The sequence below is a fragment of the Mobula hypostoma genome, chromosome 1, assembly GCF_963921235.1.
Source record: "Mobula hypostoma chromosome 1, sMobHyp1.1, whole genome shotgun sequence".
NCBI lineage: Eukaryota > Metazoa > Chordata > Chondrichthyes > Myliobatiformes > Myliobatidae > Mobula > Mobula hypostoma.
This window is the reverse complement of record NC_086097.1, coordinates 143,255,677-143,270,486: the sequence shown is the minus strand read 5'-3', so window position 1 is coordinate 143,270,486 and position 14,810 is coordinate 143,255,677. Positions and strand designations below refer to the sequence as shown.

Sequence of the window (14,810 nt, the reverse complement as noted above, 5' to 3'; positions counted from 1 at the left end):
ACAAAAATTACAGTAAATAGCCATGAACAGATGAAGAATTGAATTCAGCGCTCTGTAAGTCACACGGTTAAAGCAACCACCTAAGGAGGACGAGGGCAAGCGAGTGAGTGAAAACAGCTCACTGCCCTCGTGCCAATAAACAAGTAGCTGCATATTTGCAAATATAAGATGAAGTTACGTCTAGCTAGAATAGGATGAAGACCTGAACTAAGCACTCAATGTGTAATATTTCCATTGGAGAACAGAAAGAAAGGAAGTGAGCATTTTCTGGAACTCCTTACCCAAACTTGGGATGGTACAAGAACCAATTTACACAAGTTGGGGTCGAGATTCAAGACTCAGAGAACATGCCTTTGTGGGAAGTAAACCGTTCAAGCTATAATGCTTGAACTTTCTCTTTATGATTAGAAGTTGAAATAAAGGAAAATACTATTTTGCACCAAATTCAGCACACAGAACTAAATGTTGTCGAAATCACAAAACAATCTATCCATTCAACATCGAGGTGCCATATTTATATTTGCTGATGACACCACTGTTGTTGGCCGAATCAAAGATGGTGACAATTCAGTATATTGGAGAGAGACAGAAATCTAGCTGAGTGGTGCCACAACAACCACTGCCTCTCACCCAATGTCAGTAAGATCAAGAAGCTTGTTATTGACTTCAGGAGGAGGAAACCGAAGGTTTGTGAGCCAGTCCACGTCGGGAGATCAGAGGTGGAGAGGGTCAGCAACTTAAAATTCCTCAATATTATTATTTCAGAAGATCTGTCCTGAGCCCAGCACACAAGTGCAATTATGAAGAAAGCACAGCAGTACCTTTACTTCCTTAGAAGTTAGCAAAGATTCAGCATGAAATCTAAAACTTTGACAAACTTCTATAGATGTGTGGTAGAGAGCAACACTGGTTGCATCAGAGCCTGGCAGAGAAACACCAATGCTGTTGACTGGAAAAACCATACAAAAACTAGTGAATATGGCCCAGAAAATCACAGGTTAAGCCTTCCCCAACAATGAGCACATCTACATGAAGCACTGTTGCAGGAAACCAACATCCATCATCAAGGACTCCCACCACTAAGGCCATACTCTTCTCGCTGCTGCCATCAGGAAAGTGATACAAGAGTCTCAGGATCCACACCACCAGGTTCAGGAAAAGTTATTATCCCTCAAACATTAGGCTCTTGAACCAGAAAGGATACCTTCACTTATCTCATCACTGAACTGTTCCCACAAACCACGGACTCAACTTTAAGAACTCTATCTCATGTTCTCTATATTTATTTCTTATTTTTTTATCTCTTGTATTTGCACAGTTTGTTGTACTTTGCACATTGCTTGTTTGTCCGTCCAGTTGGGTACAGTTTTTCATTAATTCTATTCCGTTTCTTGGATTTACTGTGTACGCCCACAAGAAAATGAATCTCGAGGTTGTATATGGTGACATATATACTTTAATAATAAATTTACTTTGAAATTTGAACTCCTGAGATTATTACATTTCATACTTGATGTACGTAATTGTGTTTACCAAGTAAAACCTATATTTGTAAATGTTTCCATTTCTTTCATTTTACCAACAAAAAAATGGCACTTAAAAGTCTTTCCTGCCATAAACTGTTTGTCCACAACAGTAACAAACTATTAAAATTGCCTGAACATAATGAATTAGAGAGTGGAATATCTTCCATTAAACCTGTTATTTCATTCTTAAATAGATTTTTCGATCCAACAGTGATATCTTGAAGTAATATATCTGTGAGAGAGAGCTACTTAGAGGACCTGGACATGGGCTGCATCTCACATGATACTAACCTGAGGCTGGTTTGACATTGGGCACGAGACGTTCCTTCAATTCTTTGTCTTCTGGGACATAGTTGCGCAACTTTAATTCTCTGGAAGAAAATCAAAAGACAGTTGAAAAATACAAAATAAGTTGATATAAAATTAGTTCTTTAAAATATGTATCAGGAATGATCAAGATGTTACCCTGGCTTAACAGCAAGTTTTTGCCACTGGATCAGAAGTTTGTGGAATTGAGTTCCACTCTGGAGATTTGAACACATTATTCAGAATATAGCAAGGCAGAACTGACAGAATCATGCAAACAACAGGAATTCTGCAGATGCTGGAAATTCAAGCAACACACATAAAAGTTGCTGGTGAACGCAGCAGCATCTCTAGGAAGAGGTGCAGTCGACGTTTCAGGCCGAGACCCTTCATGCAAACTGTAGTTCTGTCCATGTTTCCAAGTGTCTTTTATAAAAATGTATTTTTTCCACACTTCCTAAATTATTTCCTTATTATACTGCGAATTGGTGCATAAATACAATGCACAGGATCGCAAGAGGCTGCAGAGGGTTGTAGACTTGACCAATTCTTTCATGACCACAACCCTCCCTGTCATTGATGACATCTTCAAGAGGGATTGCCTCAAGAAGGCAGCATCCATAAAGGCCTTCAACATCTGGGAAATGACCTATTTGCATTACTACCATCAGGAAAGAGTTACAGGAATATTTCTTTAGTTCTGTAACTTTGTAATTTTTGTCATACTCAGTACTGCTGCCACAAACCAATCCATTTCACCACATAGTGATAATAAACCCAATTCTGTCACTTAAAAGCAGCAAATATCATTTCAATATTAAATGTTTTAAAGTTAAGCCAAAGTAATAACACAACAAACAAGAGGTCTGAAATGCAGGGATCAGCTTCCGAAGGCAGAACAACAATAAAAATCTACAGTACTGTTCTGTCGAAATGATGATGAAGAAAATAGGAATAAGAATAGGATTAGATATTCTCTTCTAATCATCTCTCAGATTTAATTTCTCAATCATCCTGTCACCTCTCCATCTACCAAGACAGTATCTATAATTCTACAGTGGTTTCTTTCAAACAAACCAAAAGCGCTCAGAGGCTAAGCATAGATGTTTGACACTGTATGACACGCTCTCCACAAATAAGATGCAAGTTGGTGAAAGTACATACAGTATGCTCAATCCCTTACTGAGAGACCAATAAAATCAACTGTCTTGAAATAATAAAATGAATGAAACTAAGACTAATGAAATAAACAGTCTAAGCATATTCAAAAGTACTTAAACCAAGCCGTCTTAAGTGTAATTAAACGATAAGCGAAGTGGTCAATGAAAAAATATTCCCGGCTGCCTCTAACCAGCCTAAAACTTGAACTAAAAACAAAGCATGAGTACGTAACTATACTCTTCACTTCTACCACACCCCAACCCACATAACAAATCACCCGTAATAAACACGCAACACAATATACAATACAGAGACACACAATAGAAAACCCATCTGCCTCTCAATCTATATACTCCTTGAAATGTTTCACTCTTACCCAGTATTTAGTCAACTAGCTTTATGTAACTGCACATTTTTGTTTTTGATAAGTCTGTGAAATGCTTTAGGATTGTTTAGCTAAGCTGATGTTTCATAAATGGAAGTTTTATCCTTGACTGTATTCATACATATATACATCACAGAAACAGCTGTTCAACCCTAGTCACTTATGCCAACCTATAAAACTTCCCTATTCACATACCTGTCCAATTATCTGACATATAGTAACTGTACTGTAGCTGCCTCTACCATCAATTCCAAAAGATCATTCCATGTTCCTACCAGCAAAAGGAATTTAGCCAAAGATCTCTTTCAATTTCCTGAAGAGGACAAAAGACAGGTTTAAGCAACACTCACAACACGCTGGAGGAACTCAGCAGGTCGGGCAGCATCCGTGGAAAAGATCGGTCGACGTTTCAGGCTGGAACCCTTCGTCAGAACTGTAGGGGGAAGGGGCAGATGCCCTATAAAGAAGGTGGGAAGGAGAAGGCTGGTAGGTTCCAGGTGAAAAACCAGTAAGGGGAAAGATAAAGAGGTGGGGGAAGGGAGGCAGGGAGGTGATAGGCAGGAAAGATGAAGAAAGAATAGGGGAAAACACAATGGGTAGTAGAAGGAGGCGGAACCAAGAGGGAGGTGGTAGGCAGCTGGGGGTGGGGGCAGAGTGACAAAGGGATAGGGGAAGGGAGGGGGAGGGAATTACCGGAAGTTGGAGAATTCTATGTTCATACCAAGGGGCTGGAGACTACCTAGACGGTATATGAGGTTTTGCTCCTCCAACCTGAGTTTAGCCTCATTATGGCAGTAGAGGAGGCCATGTATGGACATATCTGAATGGGAGTGAGAAGCAAAGTTACTGGGAGATCCTGTCTGTTTTGGCGGACGGAGTGGAGGTGCTCGACGAAGCAGTCCTCCAATCTGCGTCGGGTTTCACCGACGTAAAGGAGGCCGCACCGGGAGCACCGGATGCAATAGATGACCCCAACAGACTCACAAGCGAAGTGTTGCCTCACTTGGAAGTACTGTTTGGGGCCCTGAATGGTGGCAAGAGAGGTGGTGTAGGGACAGGTGTAGCACTTGTGCTTACAGGGATAAGTGCCGGGTGGGAGATCCGTGGGGAGGGACGTGTGGACCAGGGAGTCGCGGAGGGACCGATCCCTGCGGAAGGCGGAGAGGGAAAGATACGCTTAGTGGTGGGGTCCTGTTGAAGGTGGCGGAACTTGCGGAGGATAATGTGTTGGATCCGGAAGCTAGTGGGGTGGTAGGTGTGGACAAGGGGAACTCTGTCTCTGTTGTGGTGGCGGAAGGATGGGGTGAGAGCCGAAGTGCGGGAAATGGAGGAGATGCGGGTGAGGGCATCATTGATGACAGCAGAAGGGAAACCACGATCCTTAAAGAAAGAGGACATTTGAGATGTCCTGGAACGGAAAACCTCATCCTCGGAGCAGATGCGGCGGAGACGGAGGAACTGGGAATAGGGAATGGCATTTTTGCATGTGGCGGGGTGGGAAGAGGTACAGTTGAGGTAGTTATGAGAGTCAGTGGGCTTGTAGAAGATGTCAGTGAACAGTCTGTCTCCAGAGATGGAGACCGAGAGATCAAGAAAGGGGAGAGAAGTGTCCGAGATAGACCAAGTGAATTTGAGGGCTTGGTGGAAGTTAGAAGTAAAGTTGATGAAATTGACGAGCTCAGCATGGGTGCAGGAAGCAGCACCAATGTAGTCGTCAATGTACCGAAGGAAAAGTTAGGGAGCAGTACCAGAATAGCAACACACATCAAAGTTGCTGGTGAATGCAGCAGGCCAGGCAGCATCTGTAGGAAGAGGCGCAGTCGATGTTTCAGGCCGAGACCCTTCGTCAGGACTAACTGAAGGAAGAGTGAGTAAGGGATTTGAGAGTTGGAGGGGGAGGGGGAGATCCAAAATGATAGAAGACAGGAGGGGGAGGGATAGAGCCAAGAGCTGGACAGGTGATAGGCAAAAGGGGATACGAGAGGATCATGGGACAGGAGGTCCGGGAAGAAAGACAAGGAGGGTGGGGGGGGGGGACCCAGAGGATGGGCAAGAGGTATATTCAGAGGGACAGAGGGAGAAAAAGGAGAGTGAGAGAAAGAATGTGTGCATAAAAATAAGTAACAGATGGGGTACAAGGGGGAGGTGGGGCCTTAGCGGAAGTTAGAGAAGTCGATGTTCATGCCATCAGGTTGGAGGCTACCCAGACGGAATATAAGGTGTTGTTCCTCCAACCTGAGTGTGGCTTCATCTTTACAGTAGAGGAGGCCGTGGATAGACATGTCAGAATGGGAATGGGATGTGGAATTAAAATGTGTGGCCACTGGGAGATCCTGCTTTCTCTGGCGGACAGAGCGTAGATGTTCAGCAAAGGGGTCTCCCAGTCTGCGTCGGGTCTCGCCAATATACCAGAATAGGTTTGGAGCACAGACTGTTCCACATAACCAACGAAGAGGCAGGCATAGCCAGGGCGCATGCGAAGTTCCCATAGCTACACCCTTGGTCTGAAGAAAGTGGGAAGAGCCAAAAGAGAAGTTATTGATTGTGAGAACCAGTTCTGCCAACCGGAGAACGGTAGTGGTGGTGGGGAACTGGTGAGGTCTATTATCCAGAAAGTAGCGGAGGGCTTTGAGGCCTTCTTGATGGGAAATGGAGGTGTATAGGGATTGGACATCCATAGTGAAAATGAAGTGGTTGGGACCGGGAAACTGGAAGTTATTGAAGAGGTGGAGGGCATGGGATGTATCCCAGATGTAGGTGTGGAGAGACTGAACTATGGGTGACAAAATGGAGTCCAGGTAGGCAGATACAAGTTCGGTGGGACAGGAGCAGGCAGAAACTATGGGTCTGCCGGGACAGTCAGGCTTGTGGATCTTGGGAAGGAGGTAAAACCGAGCGGTACGGGGTGTGGGAATTATGAGTTTAGTGGCTGAGGGAGACAATGGTTTGATGTTTTTTGGTGGGGTCCTGTTCCAGGGGTAAGTAAGTAAGTAAGTAGGTAAGTAAGAGGAGGTGTCAAAGAGCTGCCGTTTGGCCTCAGTGAGGTAGAGGTCGGTCCGCCAGACTACTACAGCACCACCTTTGTCAGCGGGTTTGATGGTGAGGTTGGGGTTAGTGTGGAGAGAGTGGAGGGCAGTGCGTTCAGAAGGAGTGAGGTTGGAACAGGAGAGAGGAGTAGTGAAGTTGAGACAGTTGATGTCTCGGCGACAGATGGAGATAAAAAGATCGAGTGCAGGTAGAAGGCCCAAGATCCCTCCAGATCCAACACATTATCCTTCGCAACTTCCGCCACCTTCAACAGGACCCCACCACTAAGCACGTCTTTCCGTCTCCGCGTTCCGCAGAGATCGGTCCCGCCGCGACTCCCTGGTCCACACGTCCCTCCCCACGGATCTCCCACCCGGCACTTATCCCTGTAAGCGCAAGTGCTACACCTGTCCCTACACTTCCTCTCTTGCCACCATTCAGGGCCCCAAACAGTACTTCCAAGTGAGGCAACACTTCACTTGTGAGTCTGTTGGGGTCATCTATTGCATCCGGTGCTGCCTCCTCTACATCGGTGAAACCCGACGCAAATTGGGGACCGCTTCCTCGAGCACCTCCGCTCCGTCCGCCAAAACAGACAGGATCTCCCAGTAACTCTGCTTCTCACTCCCATTCAGATATGTCCATACATGGCCTCCTCTACTGCCATGATGAGGCTAAGCTCAGGTTGGAGGAGTAACACCTCATATACCGTCCAGGTAGTCTCCAGCCCCTTGGTATGAACATAGAATTCTCCAACTTCCGGTAATTCCCTTCCCCTCCCTTCCCCTATCCCTATGTCACTCTGCCCCCTCCCCCAGCTGCCTATCACCTCCCTCACGGTTCCACCTCCTTCTACTACCCATTGTGTTTTCCCCTATTCTTTCTTCATCTTTCCTGCCTATCACCTACCTGCCTCCCTTCCCCCACCTCTTTATCTTTCCCCTTACTGGTTTTTCACCTGGAACCTACCAGCCTTCTCCTTCCCACCCTCCCCCCACCTTCTTTATATGGCCTCTGCCCCTTCCCCCTACAGTCCTGACGAAGGGTTCCATCCTGAAACGTCGACCGATCTTTTCCACGGATGCTGCCCGACCTGTTGAGTTCCTCCAGCGTGTTGTGAGTGTTGCTTTGACCCCAGTATCTGCAGATTATTTTGTGTTTGTCCTCTTCATGTATCATTGCCTTTTGTCCTTTCGAGGGAATGAATACAAGTAAGGAATTGCATGCAGATGACACTAACAGGCGTGTCATAGACAATGAATGTTGACAAATGTTACAAGGGAATCTTGATCAACTAGGCACGTAGCTGCAAAATGTCAAATGGTATTCAATCCAGCTATGTGCAAGGTGATGCATTTTGGCAAGCCAGACCAAGGTAGGACTTCCATCATTAAAAGGTAGAGCTCTAGATACAGTGTTAAAGAACAGAGGAACGCAAGAGTACAAATACATAGTCATGTGAAAGTGACATCACAAGTCAATAGAGTGGTGAAAAAGGCATTTGGCACTCAGCCTTCATGAGTCAGCGCTCTAAGTACAATATTTGGGATGTTGTGGGGCAGTTGCACAAGATGCTGGTGGGGCCACACATAGATTGTGTACATCTTTGGTTATCTTGTTACAGGAAGCTGAAAAGAGTGGAATGATTCACAGGAACATTACCAGGATCTTTGGGCCCAAGTTATAGGGAAGGGTATAAGCTGGTGAAGACTTGATTTGTTGGAGCACAGGAGATCAAGGGTTGACCTTGGAGGTGTTTAAAATCATGACAGACAGATGGGGAAATGAGCAGTCTCCTCCTCTCCCCACCCCCCCACCCCCAGTAAAGGATCAACTGAAGGCACAGAATTAAGGTAAAAGATGAAAGAATTAAAAGGAAACAGCCAATCAGCAATTTGGGTGCATGAGAATATGTAGCTCACTTTAGGACATAAGGCATTGATTCACAGCAGTCTGGTATTTGAACAGTGGACAATCAGTGACTTGGATTGATTGGCAAGAACAATTAAAACAAGACAGAGACAAGCTGAGCAGAAATTGTTGGAGTAAGGAATGTTTGAGTGGTTATTTGAAGCTTTAGCTCTTCGAGGCTTCAGAGAGGAGAGCCTTGAGGGAGTAAAGACAAAAAAGCTACAGGTATACACTTTTCCCCAGTTTATTTATTGCTCCCTTCTTTATATTTGCACAATTCAAACAGTAAGGATGCCAGGCAGGATAGTTGAGTGCTCCTCTTGTGGGATGTGGGAAGGCAGGGAGACCTCCAGTATAGGTAACGACTTCACCTGCAGGAATTGCATCCAGCCGCAGCTTCTAACACTGCACATAAGGAGTTGGAGCTGGAACTTGATTAACTGTGGACCTTTTGGGGAGGCTAAGAGTGATGGATAGGACACATACAAGTAGTTAGGAGACTAGGTGACAGCCTGGAAGGAGAAAGGGGTTAAACAGCCAATGCAAAGTACCCTGTGGTCACCCCCCTCAATAGGTATACCACTTTGGATACTGTTGGGGGGATGGGTGGGGAGAATGACCTAGAAGAGGAAAGTCACAGTGATTAGGTCTTTGGCACTGAGTCTGGCTCTGTGGCTCAAAAGGGATGGGGAGAGAAGAGGTAGGCTGTGGTAATAGGGGGTTCATTAGTTGGGGGAACAGAAAGGAGGTTCTGTGAATGAGATTCCTGGGTGACATGTTGCCTCTCAGGTGCTAAGACCCAGGACATCTCGGATGGAGTCCTCAGCATTCTCAAGTGGGAGTGTGAGCAGCGAGAGGTCATGGTCCATGTAGATACCAATGACATAGGTAAGAAGAGTGATGAGATTCTGCAAAGTGAGTTCAAAGAGTTAGGTGTTAAGTTAAAGGACAGATTTGTTATCTCAGAACTGCTACCCGTGCATGTGTTAATGAGACCAGAAATAGGAAGATCAAACATTTTGAAACATGGCTAAAGAGATGGTGGGTGCGGGGGGGGGGGGAAGAGGGGAGGGGTTAGATTTCAAGACCATTGGGCTCTCTTCCAGGGAAGTTGGGATCTGTACAGAAGAGATGGCTTGCACCTGAACTGGAAGGGGATTAATATCCTAGCATTGCACGATGGGGTTTAAACCAGCATTGCAAGGGGGTGGTTACCAGAGTGCCAGAACAGATAGTGGAGAGGCTGTGGAGAAAGATGTTATTAAGACCTCAGACAAAGTCAGGAATCAAAAGGTTGAGCATGGTACGACTAGTGTTCTGAACTGTGTATATTTCAATGCAAGTAGTATTGTAAAAGAGGCAGACGAGTTCAGGGTATAGATAATACATGGAATTATGATATTGTAGTCATTTGTGAGCCTTTGTTGCATTTAAAACAATGGAATCATGGATTAAAGGGGAAGGGGTCAGGGAAGTCAGGGAATATGCCACGGCAGTTCTCAGTCCATTCAGACTGCAGAACTCATCTAATGAGGCTTTATAGATGGAAGTGGGAAAAACAGAAAGGTATGAACATGTTAATGTGGCTATTTTATAGACCACCCAACAGTGTGTGGCATTTAGAGGAACAAATTTGTAGAGACCGCAGACTTGTTGCAAGAAACACAAGGTTGTTATAGTAGGTGGTTTTATCTTTCCACATATTGCTGGGTACTTACATACTCTAAAAGGACTAGATGTGATAGTTTGTCAAATGTGTTCAGGAAAGTTTCCTTAATCAGAACACAGAAGTCCCAACGAGAGTGCTCTCCTGTTAGGGAATGAGAAAGGGCAGGTGACAAAAGTTTCTGTAAGGGAACACTTTGCACCTAGTGATCACAATGCCATTACTTTCAAAGTAATGGAAAACATGGAAAAAGATAGGTCTGGGTGATCCGTTGGGACCAATGGCTGGTCTGCAAGTTGAGATTCTAAATTGGAGTAAAGCCTAGTTTGATAGGATCAGAAAGTATCTGGCAAGTGTGGAGTGGGACAGGCTGTTTTCTGGCAAAGGTGTACTTAGTAAGTGGGAGGCTTTCAAAAGTAATATTTTGAGAGTACAAAGCTAGTATGTGCTTGTCAGAATAAAAGGTAAAGTAACAAGTTTAGGAAACCTTGTTTTTGAGAGATATTGAGGCCCTGGTTAAGAAAACAAAAGGAGATGCACAGCAAATACAAGCAGGTAGGAACAAATGAGGTACTTATGGAGTATAAGAAATACATGAGAACATTTGAAAAAGAAATCAAGAGAGCTAAAGGCAGGACGTGGTTGCTCTAGCAGGCAAGGTGGAGACTCCTAAGGGAGTCCAAAGATATGCTAAATGCAAATGGATTGCAAGAGACAAAATTGGTCCATTGGAAGATCAGAATGATAATCTAAACATGGAGCCAAAAGAGATGGGGGAGATCATAAGTGGATCTTTTGTATCCGTATTTACTTGGGAGACGTACACTGAGTCTACAAAAGTGAAGCAAAGAAGCAGCCAGGTTATGGACCCTATACAAATTACAGGGGAGGTGGTTGCTGTCTTGAAGCCTGACAATGCGTTCCCTCAGACCCTGTGGGATGCAAGCACAGAAATTGCAGGGGCCTTAGCAGAGATATTTACCTTAATCATCCTCAGCAAAGGGTGAGATATTGGCGGATAGCTAATGACGCTCCGCTGCTCAAGAAAGGCTCAAAAAAAAAACAGAAAATTATAGGCCTGTGAACCTGACATCAGCAGTGGGAAAGTTATTGGAAGGTACTCTGCGGGACCAGATATACAAGTATTTGGATAGACAGGGCCTGCTTAGGGATAGTCAGCATAGCTTCGTGCATGGTAAATCAAATTGAACTAAGCTCGTAGAGTTTGAGGAAGTTACTAAGAAAGTTGAAGGCAAGGTAGTGGATGCTGTCTACATGAACCTTGGTAAGGCATTTGACAAGGTCCCACATGGGAGGTTGCTCAGAAAGGTTCAGTTGCTTGGCATTCAAGACGAGCTAGTGAATTGGATTAGACGTTGGCTTAGTGGGAGAAGCCAGAGAGTGGTAGCAGATGAGTGCCTCTCTGACTGGTGGCCTGTGACTAGTGAAGTACCACAGGGACTGGTGCCGGGTCAGTTGTTGTTTGTGATCTATGCAACCCTCTTACCAGGGCTTGTAACAAACTTGGCTCATTAGCTTACTCTGCTGACAGCCACGTGATTCGGGGGTGAGAAGGCCACCTTCCATAAGCAATACACATCTAGGGTCAGTATGATTTGGGTTTAACCAAGCAGGAAAGTTGGGATGTTCCAATTAAAGAACATTGATTGTCATGGATGCTGTGTAAGTACTGCCTCATACAAAGTTATTGTTTGCCAGAAAAATGATGGATCATACACTGGCATAAAATTACAAAGGAAATATATTTACCAATATTTCAAACTTAAAAATAGTTAACAGAATAAAGAAAAAAAAATAAAACCGCCCTTTACAGTTAAACCAGTCTAAATGTGCACATAAACGTTGGAGCACATTTCTGTAGTAGTTGGGTGCATTGCTTTACTCACACCCAGAATTCCCATCACCAACCACAGGCAGAACTTTCCTCCTTGGAACCATTCGTCTGCACAAAGCACTCCTTGCAATTAGGGTCCCCCTTGGTGGGATCCTCCAAGCATCTTTCCTTGTGCTCTTCTCTCCGCATCTTCTGCCAAAAGACCCCAAACCAGACTACTGTCCTTCAGAGATTTGATCCCACCCAGCTTTCTCGAATCTTCCGTAGCATACCACTGAGCAGGAAGTTACACCTACCAAGACAAACCTGACTGGCTGACACAACATTGCTAAGTTGGACAAAGTGGCTCCTCATCTTTAGCCAAAGCACTCTTACTAACAGGATACACTGCTTTTGCCAAAAACTGTAAAAATAAAAATACCTCACATCCAAGCAGTAGAAATCTTAAGCAGGGCATTACATCTATATCAATGAGCTGGATGATAATGTGGTTAACTGGATCAGCAAATCTGTGGATAACACCAAGATTCAGGAAGTAGTGGACAGCGAGGAAGACTATCAGAGCTTGCAGCGGGATCGGGACCAGCAGAAAAATGTGCTGAAAAATGATAGATGGAACTTAATGTGGACAAGTGTGAGGTGTTGCTCTTTGGTAGGACCAAGCTGTCAGGATATGATTGAGGCTGGTATAAAATTATTTAAAAAGGAAACTGGAATTAAAAGGAGTCTGGAGCGTTCTGGGCCGAATGTGGGCAAGTAAGACTAGCTTAAATAGGCAACTGGTTGACATGGGCATGTTGGACTGAAGGACCCATTTCTGTGGTGTACCACTCTATGGCTCTGGTTCAGAGGGCATTGACAAATGTACCCAAATGAAAACTGGCAAATAAGATGGTGGTGATGAAGAAATGTATACAAGAGGTCTTACGAAGCAGAAGCACTAAGAATTATAACTCAGATGGCTAGTGAGAATGGCCAGAAAAGTCTGAAATAAAATGCACAATGTGCTAGTCAAGTAGTTTTTCAATTGTTTACTTCAGATATGGTTTATTTTCATCCACAGCAATAGTATCAGAAGGGATACAAATTGGGGATGAAGTCAAATTATGAGGGAATGAAAAATGACTCAGGAAGGTATTATTCAGAATGCAAGCTGTATTAGCTTACTAAACAGAGACACACATTGCTTTACAAAACTGGGGAATATTAAGACATTACAGTGAGATGTGACAGAACATTTTACTTTACTTCTTTGGTTGCAAAATGATTTATGATTCAGATGTGGTGAAAAGTGCTCTATTAAATGCAAATATTTTCCTATAAAAGTAAATAGATGTCAATCAAAAGCTACTGGGAAAAGAAACGATGGGCAAAAAAGTTCGGGTAGGGCAAGGCAAGGCATGGCACATTAGTCAAGACTTTTTTCGTTTTAATTTCCTTCTCTTTTCATTCAATTATGACAAATCAAAAATATGTTGCAAGAATACACCAAGAGCCACTCAATTAAATTTCTATGATTATAAAGGCCAAGAGTGAACATTTAAATTCTGCCCTTGGATTATTAACTAACAAGGATGTTAACATATCAGGAACATCTTGTAAGCTTCCAAGTGATTGAAGCAGCCTGGGAAAAAAAAAACAGCATCAACTTGTCTTAGCTCATTGAGAAATCTGTTCATTTCTCAACAAGAATTTTTCGAATATGCCCTGCCCTTCCTTCTAAAGTAAATAACAGAGACAAAACAGGTTTTTATTATAGGTCTTGTCATTGATGGATAACTAACTTTGCACCTGCCTTTTCAATGACACACAGCAAGTCTGCTGCTTTACAAATCCAAACCCAGATCTTAAACACAAAATCTAGTCTGATAGTCCTGTACAGTGAAGAGGAATGCCAAGTGATCTGGGCTGACAGACTTTCCAAATAGACATTATGCCAAATTCCAGCCAATCATGCACTGTTCCATCAGGAAATACTCATTGTATAATAGTCAGCATTCCTCTTTCAAAGAATACCACCCAAATACAGATTAAAAGCTGTTCACAGTTTCTTGAATGATTATCAGTGACATACTATATATAAACATATCTTTGGAGAATTCATCAGCATGCAAAATTCCAAAAAACCTTGTTTCATTGTATTGGTTTGTCTGCCTTTATTATTTTGTTTTTATTTCAATTTTCTCCTGATGTGCTTCCTTTCCTAGTATAACCCACCTTAAAATTATATGTAGTTATGTAGTGATTTTTAAAAATTGTCTTTAATGCACCTTCCTGCAGATCAAGTGAGTTTTGTACTGTAGACATCTTAAACCGCTATGAATTCATTCCGATTCCACAACTCTTTTCTGAAGAATGGTAATTTACCCAAAGCATTAGCTGTATCTTTTTCAGCCATCTGACCTGCCGGGCATTTCCAGCAACATTTTGTTCCGATTCCAGCATTTAACCAAAAGCAATTTTAAGTGTACAGTTTCTACCTGGAAGAAACTTTTTACTTGCATGAAATATCTTTATCCACTAAGAAACATAATCAAATGACAAGGAACACTTTAGCCTTGATCTTATCCTGACTCTCTTCACAAGTTATCTGAACATCAAAGGGAAAGGAAAGAATGAATAGTTCTAAAGTTACTAGCTTCAGGATTTTATCTTGTACCAGAATAAGGCCCTGCTATTGGTGATTTATGCTTTCACAGTTAAAATAATCCTTAGTACCTTAAGATAAAATTATCTACTCCATGCAACTAAGTTCTAAGGATAAGATGATCTCAATTCAGAGGTTCCCAACCTGGGGTCCATGGCCCCATGCTTAATGGTAATGGAATAAAAAAGGTTGGGAACCCCTGATCTAAATTAACTTAGTACTGATTTGGACACTTTTCTATGAAAGAAACACCCACAAAATAGGGAGCAGCCGAGATTAATCTAATAAGAGAATAGTTTTGATGAGGTGAGTGATATTTACATCTG

The 14,810-nt window shown here is 43.3% G+C and overlaps 1 protein-coding gene across 3 annotated transcripts in view; it reads right to left on the bottom strand.

Annotated features, from left to right (window-relative positions):
• The window catches only part of ccdc12 (coiled-coil domain containing 12), a 90,282-nt gene that overhangs the window by 14,774 nt on the left and 60,698 nt on the right, over window positions 1-14,810 (bottom strand). For all 3 annotated transcript variants that reach the window (XR_010019082.1, XM_063057270.1, XM_063057277.1), the window contains exon 3: window positions 1,818-1,897. Coding sequence is in view for 2 of the 3 variants with exons in the window: in XM_063057270.1 (XP_062913340.1) it covers window positions 1,818-1,897 (80 nt within the window). In the remaining variant the exon portion in view is untranslated. The remainder of the gene's footprint in view (window positions 1-1,817; window positions 1,898-14,810) is intronic.